This window comes from Hibiscus syriacus, unplaced genomic scaffold (genome assembly GCF_006381635.1).
Source record: "Hibiscus syriacus cultivar Baekdansim isolate YM2019G1 unplaced genomic scaffold, ASM638163v2 tig00110299_pilon, whole genome shotgun sequence".
NCBI classification, from domain to species: domain Eukaryota; kingdom Viridiplantae; phylum Streptophyta; class Magnoliopsida; order Malvales; family Malvaceae; genus Hibiscus; species Hibiscus syriacus.
Genome location: NW_024062668.1, coordinates 253,402 through 268,417, shown reverse-complemented (window position 1 = coordinate 268,417; position 15,016 = coordinate 253,402). Strand labels below are relative to the sequence as shown.

The following is a 15,016-nucleotide window of genomic DNA, read 5'->3' as shown; positions in this document are numbered from 1 at the left end:
TATCAATATGATGGTAACGGTACCATCAAAAATCGTTATTACATGACCACAATATTGCAATCATTGTAATAATACCATTATACATGCAATCGTGAAACGTAACACAATTAAAAACACAACCACACCGTAATTTAAATCTCCGGTAAATCTCATTAATCTGCGGTGCTTCTATTGCAGCAACCTGACGAAGAAGAAAGGTAAAAACACAGACATGTAGGAGGAAAGCAAGACGGGTTTTTGGGATTCAAACATGCCCAACTGCTCCACTAATCACAAATTATTGGCTACCAACAATAATTAGGTTTTTTAAAGACAAAACAATTAGACAGACAAACACTAGTCATCCAGCACTAGCCTAGTTCAACTCATTAATTTCGGATTATTAATTAATTTTGTTTTGCCTTTAAGCTCCATCCAAGAGCTAATCTTGGAGTTTGCTGATTACATTTCCCAATTAATTGAAAGTTGAAACCTCCTAGTCTTGTACTCTGTCCTCAACCACATCTTCTGTTTCTTAAACAAAATACAGCTTAGGGTTTGTTTAATTACTTCTTTAGCCTTCTCTACTAATGTTCAAATGTATATAGTACCTAGCTAGGTTCAGTTAGGGTTTATAATTTTAATTATATGTTAGTTTGATGTATTTGTAGATTACTAATTTTGAAGTTTATACTTTGAAATTACTTCATACACTCTTTTGATTCTTTTTGGTTAAATTTGTTAATTTATGTTTATATTAAGCTCTATATATTATTACTAGATTTTACATATAGTTAAAAAAACAATGTCAAAATTCTGTGAGTTTAAACAAACAACGAGTCGAGCAACAATTTTTTTAATGAGTATGAGTCAAGCAAAATTTTATCAAACTTAATGAACAATGAATCGAGTCGAACAACAAATTTTCTAACGACCATGAATCGAACACTACTCAACTCACGATTGACTTGAACAATAAGCACCCCTGGACTTAGCTTGAGGTAATGGCAATCAATCCCTTTCTAGAATGCAGTATGATGTCTTTTATTCTGTAAGAGTTATTTTGCTTTGTGCTTCTTTAATGTTAATTTGATTGATTGATTATTTTGTTTTTAATGACTTGTTATTATTAATAAAGATTTTAATCTTTTTGTGCAGAAAAAATGATAAATATTATTCTTCGAAGGTGAAAGATAAATATCATCAACATTAACATAAAATAGGTATAATAATAACAACTATTTCACCAATTGAATTTATCGTAATTCAAACATGATATATTTGGGTGATTGTAAGAACTATCAATATGAATGAAGCAACCTAATCAGGATCTAAAGTAAGAATTGATTAATACAAGATTAAAAGCGGAAAAAATCTTATCAAGAGTGTATCTTTTTAGGTTAGACAGAGCAACGTTTTAAGTTGGATAGGTTGCAGCAACAAAAAATGTTACAAATCGGTCATCCTCTTAAAAATGACAAATTTTTATATAATTTAAGTATTCTTTTTATTTTCTAAAATAATCTATTTCCGACTAAAGTTTCATAAATTAGGATTTGTACATAAAATCATGTGAATTGTACACCCATGTGTGTGTGTATATATTTCTAAAAGAAGTACAATTACAATCAACTGTGATCCATATGTACAAATCATTTCTGTTCTTCAAATTATCCAAGAGCTTCATCAGAAGCCAATAAGAATGTTCAGAGAAGAGAAATAAAACTATGAAATTATGAATCATAATTCAATAGTTTTCGATTTCTGTTTCCGCTATCGGTGAACGTTTATATACAGGAAGATACTACCTGAACAGCTGATATACTTCTCCTTGTGCCGCGTATCAGAAGTGATGAACAAATGTGAAAGAGCTCTAACCTTCCAAGTGAAATTTGAGACTTTGAAGACCCTCAGCCGATATACTTCTCCCGACTCTTGCCCTTTGCGTGATGACAGACGGGGGAGGCGGCTCCGAGTGAAAACTCAACACAACGATCGTCACATTGTCCGTTGCTCCTCTTTTTATCGCTTCTTCGACTATTTCTTTGCAGCAGCGCTTCACGTCGTTGTGCTCCTGGAGCCGTCTTCTCGTGAAATCTGTGGCGTTTTGACTGGTGAATACATCCCATATTCCATCGCTACCGATGATCAAAAACTCGTCTTCTCTGGTCAATGTTATCATTTTGAGTTCTGGTTCAGCACTTAGAGGACCAACCCTCTCGCCCATTTCCTTCATACCTTCAAGGTGCCAGTCACCTAGTGCCCGAGTGACACCCAGTTGACCATTTAGGTAACCGTCATCGATGAATCCTCCTAGAGACTCGATCCGCATCCTCTCCCTCATGCAACAAGGCCGGTGATCCTTTGACATCTCTATGGCTTTTCCGCTCCGCGATAGTACCGCCCTGGAATCCCCGGCATTTGCCACAAGTAAAGACCTGTCAACAAATTACAAACCGTTACATGCACACTAGAAAGACTCTAGGATCGGTTAAGTTCTCTGAACTCGCATATACCGGATTGTATTTGTGCACAAGGCCAACCGGAAAGGGTTTCGAAGGTGCTTACCTCCCAAATATCATTGCAGTAAGAGCAGTAGGGCCAGAAGCAAGAGTAGACTCAAGTGAGCATGACTTTGCAAAGGCAGCATCAGTCTCCACTCTCCATGAATGACCTGGTGACCACTTTCTCGAGTTCTAAAGGAAAATCCGCGTCTTCAACGATTACTCTCGGCAAATGTTCACGGACAAAATGAGATGCACCCTTTCCTCCGTGTCCATCGAAAACCTGTTTTCCATGTCAAAAACAGAATGTTACATATTCTTGTGACTAAAGGCAGAGATACTGGAAAGTCTAACCGGACAAGGATGGTTTACAAACTTACACCATAGAAGGAAACAGCTTCTTCACTCATTAAACTACAGCCAAATGTCTTAGCCAAGTCTGCAATGCATATATGAGTATCCTCCATATACGAACGACCCCCTGTGTCAGAACACTCTCCTGACCGAAGAGCCGGGACAAAATTCATCAACAGGCTGTGTTTTCCGTCTGTGGAAACTGCATCCTCAGATATGCTTTCAAGCTGAGAACAACAATATCAGAAAATTACCATAAGCCTTGTCAAGGAAGACGGCGAAATAAAGGAATTTAAGCCTATCCAGCTGCAACTGCCTAAGATATGAATGTACTGACCATACTAATAAATAGTTCTACAAAGAAGAATTGTCAAGTAAGACGATGAAATAAAGGGACTTAAGCCAATCCAGCTACACCTGCCTAAGATATGAATGTGCTGATTATACCGATCAATAGTTCTACAAAGAAGCATTGTCAAGGAAGACGAGGAAATAAAGGGACTTAAGCCTATCCAGCTACAACTGCCTAAGATATGAATGTGCAGACTGTAATGATCAATAGTTCTACAAAGAAGTAAAACTTCACAAAAACAGCAGCAATGTCTTGTATAACTACAGGGAAGCACAGGTGAGGTTAACAAGAAATAGAGCCTTAAACAATCTAAATGCATGAATACCAGTTCCATTGACAAAAGGCTGATCAGACTCCCTTAATTGAACGCTCTGCAGATTATATAAAGCTAAATTCTGCACATATTCCAAATATATTCCGAGTATAGGTGAATACAGCTCACTGCCACCTACCAATCTCATGATTTTTTTTCAATGTGAACAGGAGAAACACATGGTATAAATCTAAACACGATTTATTTATTTTTTATTTTAAAAAGGAACATGTTAAATTTCAACTAATTAAGGCATTATAAAACAAAGAAAAACGATGATCCAGATAAATAATTGGTATATCTGACCTAATCCTCTCCTATTTTCTTTCCTTCTGTTGATAACCAAAAGTCAAATCAATTACAAGGATACAACAAATGCAGAAGAAACTATATTGAACACATGAACAGATGAATAAAGGGGTGTCCAGTTTTGCTGATGACCACTGACCACCCTCCAAAAACCAAGGAAGAAAGGATCAAAGTAGCTGATGTAAAAGGGTTATATAATTCATGAAACATGCAAGAAAAGAAGATACATCAAAAGTGGCTATTTTATATGGAGCTTAATGCTGCCATGTACACATTTACAGCAAAAATTTCAACTTGAACCAAAAAAACCAAAACCCAGAAATGGAATTTGGATACTAACTTGATTGCTGCCACTATTCACCATCTGGGTACACAAAAAATCACCCCCAGAAAGGAAAGGCCAAGGCTTTCTGTTGTTGGTGCTGTCACCAAGGTCCTCCATTTCATGGCTGACCTGTTCTGCATCTTTAACACACATGATGCCGATACTGTTGATAAGAAAGGGTAATAAATGTTCTTGGTTTCAGCTCCAGAGAAACAGAAACACCCAAAAAGGAGAGAAAAAGTGAAGAGAGAGAAAGAATCAAAAGGAAAATAATGGAGCGGAGGGAAGATTCTTCAGCATATATTTTGGCATTGGTTGACCTTTCCTTGCTTATTTACTGGTTATAATGGTGAATGAAGAGAGAAATCCAGATTTTTCTTAATGAAAAACGTGGCTTAAAATTACTCCATGTTAATGTTGTTTAAAGCTTTTATCATCTTCTTCCACCAACTTCCTTTTCCTTTGGCAGAATCTTCTCAATGAATTTACCTGTCCTTTTATAATCAAACTTATTCTTCAATTAACTAACTTTGTTTTAAAATTTAAATTAAATTAGTTAGTCTGAGGGGTTGTTTGAACCTAAATTTATAATTTTTGTAAAGTTAGGTGCCTAAATTAAAATGTGACACAAAAGATGAAGGGTCCACACAAATTATTGATTATAATTGTAGAAATGTGAATTTCATGCTGCTTTATTAATCTTAACAAAATTCTAGATGGGCACGGCTCTTGTATTTATATATTTTTAAGAGCATAATTCATCCCGTGAATACAATGATTAAAATAATATTATTTTCTTTTAAGGTCTTGAATTTAAGTAAATTCGTTTGTAGAGTGTGGATAAGTTGTCTATAGTTTAAAAATGTTCTGAATAAATATTATTTTGTAATCACTCCAGATTATTTTTAATATATCCAATACACAATTTAAAATTATTTTAGTTTTACACATATTTAAGATGGTTGGATGAGTAAAAATATATGACTTAGATTAACAGTAAGAAATGATAATATATTTACTGGAAAAAAAACAAGGATTCAATCTTAGTCATCTATTTTCACTCATTCAACAGCTCTAAATTTATGTAAACCTAAAAAAGTTTTACATTTTGTAAGTAGATCCTGACCCATATATATATATATATACACACATATATATTCTCAAGAGCACAAACGAAATCACCTCCGTGATTAAAGGGATGCTTATTATCTATTGAGATCTCGGGTTTGTGCTTGACGTATGTAAGGATGTATGAACATTCATATAAAATGGTCGAGTGTTTTGAAAAGATATTATCTTGTAATCACCTCGGATAATAAAGAAAAAAATTAAGAGCAAAGTTTTTTTTAAAAAATCACATCAACAATTTTGTTAATTTTTTAACAGTGAATATCAAAATAAAACAAATACATAACAGTAGGATAAAGTACATAAATGATCCTCTGACTATAGGACATTGCTTTGTTGAGTCCAACTATTAAAAGTTACAAAATGATTACTGAATATTCATATGTTCCAAACTCATCCTTTTCTGTTAAAAATTGACATTCATATGAGTAGACATAAACTTTGATTAGGATATGATAAAATCATATTTTAATGATGTCTACTGACATCACCGTTGCTTTCAAATACTAGCTCGGTGTAAATGAAGAGTTTGATACACAAAATATAGCTCAAACGATTATGGGGTTATTTTATATATCTCAATCAACATATTAATGTCCAGCTCAGACGAGTAATTTTTTAACGGAAAAATGATGAGTTTGGAACATATGAATAGCCGAGTGATCATTTTGTAATTTTTAATAGTCAAATGATTCAACAAAGTAACACCCTATAGTTAAGGGGCTATTTTATAACTTTTAATAATTGAGGGACTAAAAACAACAACTTATAGTCGGGGATCATTTGTGCACTTTACCCATAACGTTATGAATGATTTTGAAAAAAATAATTGAGTGACCAAAATGAAACAAAAGTTATAATTAGGGTATTTTATAATTTATTATTATTATTATTTATTATATCTTCGAAGATGATATCTATAAACTATCAACTCTCTATCAACTAAAAGATTTAGACATACTTTACCTCCCACCAGAGTTGTTATAAGATCCTTGACCTCCGAGAACGAATGCATCATTAATCTTCAAGCTACAACAATAGAAGACTCTATACATGATTCATGACATGCTCACATGATCTATCAAGATAAAATTTAAGAACTTATTATCATATTTATCTAGTTTACTAACTTACGAATAGTCATAATAGTCTTATATATGATGTTGTCACTTGAAAACTACTATAAATACCCCAACCAAGATCGATGAGGACTGAAACCTTCTACAATCTAGACACCAGGACAGATTCATTAAGACCCTAGGGAAACACATGCATTCTCGTTATTTTGAAAAAATTATAAAAATTCTAAGAGGAGGATAAAAGGAATTTTAAATTATTTTCAATAAATAATACTAATTTTGGTCATGTTTTTTAGTATGATAATTTATTAAAGATAAAATAATCTCAGTGACCAAAAATCCCAGATAATATACGATTTTGATCAACTTTTTTTGGATTTGCGAAAATGACCAACAAAATCGCAATGCGATCTCTAATTCGCATTGTGATCTCCACTATCGCAAATTCGCGTTGCGATAGTGGAGATCGACCCGACCACGACCCCGGCCACGACCCGACCACGACCCGAGACGAGACGAACAACGGCGCGCGAGAGTCCCCCTTGTTCTCTATCACTCAACAAGGAAGTGAGAAAGTCAAGCCTTAAATACTATTCCCAATAGTGTTTCCAATACTATGTGGGATTTGAGCATTACCAACACTTGTTCCCAATACTATATGGGATTGAGCCTTAAATAGTGATATTATTTTTGAATGTTTTGCTTAAAATTGCAATAATCGCGATTGATTGTAGATTGACTTTTAATTATGACATATTTAATCATATAATACTAATGCAATTGGTTGCTAATTAAGTTGTTTTAAGGTTCATGATTGTTAATTGTTTCATGAATAATCACATTGTATTGGAAACAAGTGTTGGTAATGCTCAATCCCACATAATATTGGAAACGCTATTGGAAATAGTATTTAAGGCTTGACTTTCCCACTTCCTTGTTGAGTGATAGAGAACAAGGGGGACTCTCGCGCGCCGCCGCCGTCGTCCGTCTCGGGTCGGGGTTAAAGAACAACTCAAATTTAAAAATCAATCTACTAACTATAAGAACTTTATTTGAAAGTTTCTCAAGTCAATTCGAATCGAATTTTTATCCTCGTTTCAAATTTCAATCTCCTAGTGGGAGATACACCCACGCACAAAAGAGGATGACGACCAAGTTCACCAGATGCCGATGGCATTTCAAAATAAAACGATCTCACAACAATGGGGAAGCCAAACCAAGAAATGACTCCTAATGAATCTCTGTGAACATGTTATAAGATGATGGTAATAATGATAATAATAATACTTACAGCATTTTTTTGTTTCTCAATTCAGATGTAGACTTTTGTTTTCATGCATATATCTCTACCAAATGCGCCAAATTCCAAGCATTTCAATCGCATAGGGGTACATCAATTTGATTCCAAAAGACATGCTTGTATTATTTGAGCTAATCTGGGCTACTGTGATATGATCATATCGAGGCTAAGACGAATAAGCGATCGAACTAAGAGGTCATGGACCGGAAAAGAAAAAAAAATCTGTACAGATATCACCTGTCAAAATTCCATACACCACCTACAGGAAGAATCAAAACAACGGTTGTGCTACTGTGTAACCTGTTGCGAGGATTAAAAAGAAAATACGGAGGCCGGTAGAGCTGTGAAGTTTGGCACATAATAACTGCAACTATATGTGGCAGAAGCAAATACCGGTCACAGCTTTCGTGTTGGCACTTTTATGCTTATTCAATCAATCAAAACTCCGGGCCACCATTTCGAGGAAAAGAATGTTTGATTCTTTACGTATTTCATCAGCTCGAGAACTGAATGGTGCTGGCTAATTTCATTCAATCAACACTCCAAGTTTCATCGGGTCGTTCTCCTACCCATCATCACCATTTAAGTCCTTGGAAGATTCTTTAATTGCCTCTGCAGTCATGAGAGCAACCACAGCCTTGTGAATTGCAAGATCTGCTCTGAAAAGCAATCTCTGGGATTTTTCTCTCTTGAACTTGGCCATTTTAAGTGCATGCTGCGCTGCGCTAGATGCATCATGCAATGTGAACTCGTCGATATCAGAATTATCCCACTGTTCCGGGCCCTGCCTTTGAAAGCCATCAGGAAGGTAATGCCGCTGGCTTGGCCACTGAAGAAAGTCGCTGTTCCATCTGTGAATTCCATTTCTCTTGCCAATTAGCCTCTGATTGTATGAATCCACCATCTGTGCTTCATTTGATGGAAGAAAAGTGCCATACTTCTTTGACTTGCTTCTTTGAAGTTTATGGAGATGATTCTTATCAAACCTATCACTGCCCATTGGGAAGTACCCCATGCTACCAACATCTCGTGGTGAAAATAACCTCGGTGAAACTTGAGACAGCGGAGAATATTCTAAAGAATCATAGTTATGCGCATGATATAGAAACTTTTCGTCCCCAAACAGGAACCCATTTGATCTTCTGCCTGAAATGACAACAAATGAATTCAGTTTGCAAAGGGAAACATAAAAAAGAAAAAAACGAGTAAAGTGAGTGTAAAGAACACTTACCAAAGGAATGACAACCCTCGTGATCTCCCAAGGCATGTTGGTTTTGACCAGAAACTGAAATTTTCCTCTGGGATCTATGCTTTGACCCTTTATTCGGAAGTTCCAGACCCCGGGGTTTCATACAGAAAGCAAACATGGGTGGCTTCTCAATGGATTTAGAGTTACCTTTAGACATTGCTTGCTCCCACCCTCTCAGTTGCTGTTGGTACCTTTCCCACAATGGCAGCTGAATAAAAAGCAAAATATTGTTCAAATAAGTTGACGTCATAAAATGTTCAAGAAAACAAAACACATGAACAAACAAACCACGGTAACATAGTAAAATTGTCAGGTAAAATCAGAGCCTTGAAAGATGAATTTGAGAAATATTCAGGCTCTCAAAAAGGATAGGAAATAGATGGAATACAATTCAATAAACCTATCATAGACTCCATAATAATTAGGTTTAAAAAAAAGAAGTAAATGAATAAATAACAGAAACAAACAAACAAAATTAGTTAAATAACTGAACAATAATTAACAAAGATTCTGTTTTTCTTTCCATGATCTTGATGGAAAGTACATGTGTTTGTGAAGAAATTACATATGAATAAGTCGATAAATGAACACCATTCAGACTACTGAATACATCTGTGCAGAAACAAGTACTTCAGGTGACCTTGCACCAAAAAGATGTTGACAATTCAATCTGCTAGTAAAACTAAAAAGCATTTACTAAAAGAAACATATGCATGAATAAGAAAACCAAAGTTTTTCAAAAGATACCTGGAGATGACGAATTAAAGGCATTCCAACTCTCTGCCTCTTCTGTTGCCAATACCCATAGATTGCTGTGATTACGTTCACGGACCCAACTCCAGCCATGATCTCTTGGATTTCTTCAGAAGTAAACTGACTGCACTGTTGAGTATATGCAGCCTTCTCAAACATGTCCATAACCTTCTCAAACATGTCATCAGAAAATTCCAAAGAATTGCCAATATCACTTTCTGAAGATTTGCGAATTCTCGAAATCCATTGTTCGTCATCACTATCCATGTCATATAAAACACGGGATGGATCCAAAGCCATCTCGACATCAGTTTCAACCTGGCGCAAATATTCTGGAGAACAACGAACAAATGTCACTTCCGTCGCATTTTCATCATATTCCTCTATTAAGCGAACCCCAGGAATAGGAATGTTCTTCACAGAAGCAGCACGAAAATTACGGTTGTAGCACTCTTCATGCATCTCCTTGAAAAGAGCCCACTGACTCCTGTCTGTGAACTCCAAGATCCAATCTTTCCCTCCTTTCCACATCATAGAATGTGTAAAACGATTGGTGGATCCAGGCTGCAGGAACTGATGTGCCTTGTAAGAGTACCTTGTAGACCCTGACACTTTAACAGCCAGCTTCCATTCATTATGATCAAAAAGCTCTAGTGCAACCTGCGCTCCACATTCTCGCCATCCTCTGTCACCAATAGTAATTAGTACATTTGCATCACAAGATAGTAACTCCAAATTCCTTTGGGAGCCTCTAGAAACATCAGATGATCTCTTCTCATTAGCCCTCCTAATTCGCTTGTGAGGAAGGGCTCTCTGCTGCTGGCCTTTATTTTTTGAGCTGTAATCTAAACTTCCGAAGGGCATCGAGTATGATACCTTAGTTCGTGGCTTTTTAGGTCCATTTCCAAAGTTACTGTTGAAGAAATCAGCCTTTCCATCTGACCAACCATGAGCATGATAACCAATCAATGAACTACTTCTATTTCGATGCCATGTACTTCTAGGAGCAGTAGGATTATGACTTGGGATAATGCCACCCGTCATACTCCAAATCAAATCGGTAGACTGTTGAGTACTGGGTAATTCACTGTCAACATGCTTTCCATATTGATCAAAGGGTGGAATCTCAACCCTAATACCATTCAAAACAGAACAGCCGCTTCCATTCTTCTTATTACCATCAACTGGGGACTTTGATGACAAAACAAGTTGCTGAGACACTGAAATGTCACATTGTTGCTTCTCTGATGAACCAATGGCTATGGCTCCAATTTCTTCAGGTTCATGAGAGCTAGCGGAAGTTTCATCAACGATTTGATCACCATTTTTGCACTTCTGTGAGGACTTTTCCAGGCATACATTACCGCAAACAGAGAGACCAAGAGTTGTTAACTCAGCATCAAAAGCAACATCCTTTAATGAATCCTTCAGATTTTTTTCTACACTATTTTCAGAATTGTTCATACAGTCATCTCTACTACAACTGTCATCCAACAACATATTCCCAGAGGTTCCTGGTTGCTCAATGGAGTCATGATCGCGAAAGCTGATGGAAGAAAGACTACGTTCCATAAGTAGCTTAAGATGCAAACTAAGAAAGAACGTAGGTGCAGCACCAAAAGAAAGGGCAAACTGAGGAAGATTTCTATGCTTCTCAGAATTGCAAGAAAACTGGCCAACTTCCAGAAAACTAGATTCTTTGGAGACACCCATACGGCTGATACCTGGCCTATACTTTCTCCTCCTTAAACCCTGGTCAATAACAAACAAATTTCATACCATCTAATACAGCCACAAAAAAGGGAAAGTATTAATATGACTGTAAGGCAATTGTAAGACTCACCAGCGCTCATGGTTGATAGTTAAATAACCAAAAATGACAGAACATAAAGCTAAAAACTAAAAACTAAAACTAAATGGAGTTTTTTTCTGAGGCATGGACGAGGGGGGGAAAGCAAAAGATAAACTTAAGTATTTCCATGCAATCATAAGTTTTAGCACCAAAATCACATGGAGAACAAGCATACCTCAACTGTTGAGGAGCCTTTGCAAGCAGGAGAACCAAGTAGCCGATTAGTTCCATTCTGAAGTGCCTTGATGTTATCACAAGTGCACTCGGAAAGAGGTAGTTGCCTATTAAGCAGACAATGTCTTTTCAGCTTATAGTCCAGTAACATCCATTTTGAATGCTTCACTTCATGGAAGTTGTAAAAAGCAAAGACAAATTGCCTCCTAAGATCTTGAGAGCAAGAAAATTTGAACCTGATTGAAGTTATAGGCAACTGCAGATCAGGACACTTCCCCTGCTCAGTAGGTCGATAAAATACCATAAGGACCTGGAAAACAAAAGCTATAGCCTTTTTCAAGGAACCTTCAAACAGGAAAAACCTTAATCCAAGTTCATTATCAACAAAAAGGATCTCCAAGTGAACCATTGCCCAGACAGTCATCACCATTCCACACTGCAGTAAAAATAAAGTCCGAAGCAGCCAAAGGCCATTTGTACCAAATAAGTTATTTGAGACAGATAGCACAGGGGCGCTCAACCCAAACCTGAACTGTTTTGAATGTATCAATGAAATATTTAACTGTAACTGCCCTGCATTATCACTAAGCAACAAATCTCGTTCAGGATCCAACCATCCCACGCAAGCATCAAGTCCACTCAAATCCTGAAATTCATCAACACAGCCAAGGGATGTGATAGATTCAGACACATTACTGCCAATACAATTGCTTTTAGAAGCCTGACACAATACTTTATCCATCTTGCGAAAACGCCTTCTAAAATATACAATAGGATGTTTTTTGTTGGGGTAACTAGTGCTATCCAAGGAAGAATCCTCAACCCTTCTACTATCAACAGGTCTGTCCGACAATGCAGTGGTGTTGAAAATTTTAACTTTACTTCCCTTCAATGGACCTCCATAGAGACCACCATTTTCATCTTCAGCATCATTACACAAACATTGTTGGCTAGGAGAACTAAGAGATAAAACAGATTGTTTCCGTCTCTTCGCGGAACGCAAAGGGCAGGATTTGACACGATGACTGGAGCGAGCCAACCAGGAGATGATGGGCTCAGAATCCATATAGTTCCCGTTAACACTGTCATCTTCTGTCATGAAATTTTTCTTACCCTTCTCTTTGTTGAGCTTCACATTCTTGATTCTATCATCAGAACCTCTATCTCGCCGAGATCTTTTCCGTTGAGACTCATAGGGAAGTTCACTAGGAAAAAGCAAGAGTTTAAATCTCTCATTCCGTAAATCTATCCATTCCTCATCACAGTCATCATATTTTACATGATGAAGATTTCTCTCTTTGTCATAGTCGTAGACAAGGCCATAATACCAATTCTTGTCCAAAGGCCAGAACACCTTGATCCTTCGATTTAACACCCAGTGCGCATCCAAGTCTCCAGAGAAAATTTCATAAAAATGGCGCCTTCTCCATGAGTTGGCCTTCTCTTTATGACTTTGCCGTGGTCTCAATATCCTACCAGAAGCATCAGCAGAAGCAGATTCAGAGCCAGACAAATTCTTAGACCAGGGACTAGCATTCTGACCAGAAGATGTAAAAAAAGATAATCCATTCTCAGATGGTGACACAGTAATTTTGCTGTTTGAAGAAAAGCCAGTACAGCTTGGGTTAAACCGTGATGATAACATCCTTGCTGCATTTTCTTCAAGATTCTCGTCATCTTCTTGAAAGACATCACAAGCCTCTACTGAACTCTCAGCCTTGTTAGCAACACTTTTATCACCCTTTACTGAATCCTTCCTCTTCCTAGGCTTCCTCCGTGATTTTTTTTGCAAAAGTCCCCGTCATTATTTACAGCTGAGTAACCAGCAATACCAACTTCTTCCTTCAAATGCTGAATTGAACTTGACACACTGTTCCGGTTCTCCTTAAAATCATCAATAATCTTCTCCTGTTTAACCTTCAAAGACTCATTCTGAGTGCCAGAGTCTTCACTAGCTAACTTCACTTCCTCATTACCAACTTCTTTACTATTAGATCGCCCTGCCAACTTCAACACTTGACCATCCTCAAATTTGCTCCACCCCACAAACCGCCGCTTTCGCTTTGGGATCCTTGTACCATTGTTACCCAAACTAGCTGGAGCCTCATCAGTACTGCTACCGTTCTTTGATTTCTGACTCAAGCTCAACTCATTCAAACTTCCTGGATCATGCAATCTTGAACTGAATCCACCATTATACACTTCAGTAAAACTCTTGCTACTATTGCTATCATGGACGGTTCTAAAACTACTGAGAGGAAGAGATTTCCTACTCTTCTTTCTCTTGGAATTATTATTACTCCTCTTCTCACCATCACACTCTTGTGAACTTTCTTTCCTCTTCAAACTCCTATTCTTAGAAGACTCCTTTGAATCACCAGATTTGTACAAACTCTTAAGATCCAGAGATCTTGATTTCTTAGGAATTTCCGCTCCATGAGAGTTTCCTATTCTATTTTCCATCAACGAACCCTTAATCCAAACAGGAAAAACTGAATCTCCCAATTTTCACATTCACATCACACATGTTTCAGATCTGTAAAACCAAAATTGCACCTAAAAAACGAGAAAAATGAAAAATCCCTCAAATTTCCCATAAATTCAGCGATCAATCTCAATATCCCATTTATTCAGTTTACTTATTCAACAAATCAAACAATTAGAAAAGAAAACGAACTAAAATGCATTACTTACCTGGATCGGTGCAAAAAAAGAACACCAATTTCTCCGCCGAATCGTGGATATCAAGAGTACGAGTTTAGGCTAGGGTTAGAATCTAGGGATTGCGAGTTGGAACCCTAAATCCCTAATAGATTTGTCGATTTTTTTAAAAAAATAATAATTTCAAGATAAATTTTGTTTTCTGAAATTCTTTTTATTTTTATTTTTATTTTATATTTTTTACCATGAGAGACGGGATGAGTCTAGAGTTTCTTTCGGTTTCACGAGAGTAACCAAATCAGAAAATGGAAAATATTGGTAAAATGTATGCTAAACTTGGCTTCTCGATTCAGCTACGTGGCAATTTATTAACTGTCGGATTTAAAACTTGCGGTGGGGATCTTGTTTTAAAGTTGCCTGATTAATTAATACGGATCGATATTTTCGTGGAAAACAAGGAGATTAAGGAGCGGCCACGATCGGCAATTCTGAAAGTGGACGGTCAAGATCTTGAATTAATATCAGAGATGTGGGATAGTTAAGCAGCTCTATTTGCTCAAATCGGTAGATTGGAATGGAAATGAAAAGGTTTTATTCCACATTTCCATTTTCTATTAGGTAAATAGCCCTAATGTTTAGAAGAAATAGCAACAATGCCACCAGGATTTTGAGTTTAGTAGGCGC

General features: G+C 36.7%; 1 protein-coding gene and 1 pseudogene across 1 annotated transcript; both read right to left on the bottom strand.

Moving 5' to 3' along the window:
* The window catches only part of LOC120116513, a 32,617-nt pseudogene extending 28,148 nt beyond the window's left edge, over positions 1-4,469 (bottom strand).
* A 3,238-nt stretch (positions 4,470-7,707) lies between these two features.
* LOC120116510 lies at positions 7,708-13,340 on the bottom strand. Its single transcript, XM_039136983.1, has 4 exons — positions 11,673-13,340; positions 9,640-11,397; positions 8,875-9,100; positions 7,708-8,789 (listed from the first exon to the last, which is right to left on the bottom strand). The coding sequence occupies exons 1-4, from the start codon at positions 13,314-13,316 to the stop codon at positions 8,209-8,211; spliced, it is 4,209 nt and encodes a 1,402-aa protein (XP_038992914.1). The 5' UTR covers positions 13,317-13,340; the 3' UTR covers positions 7,708-8,208.
* Between the last annotated feature and the right edge of the window lie 1,676 nt (positions 13,341-15,016).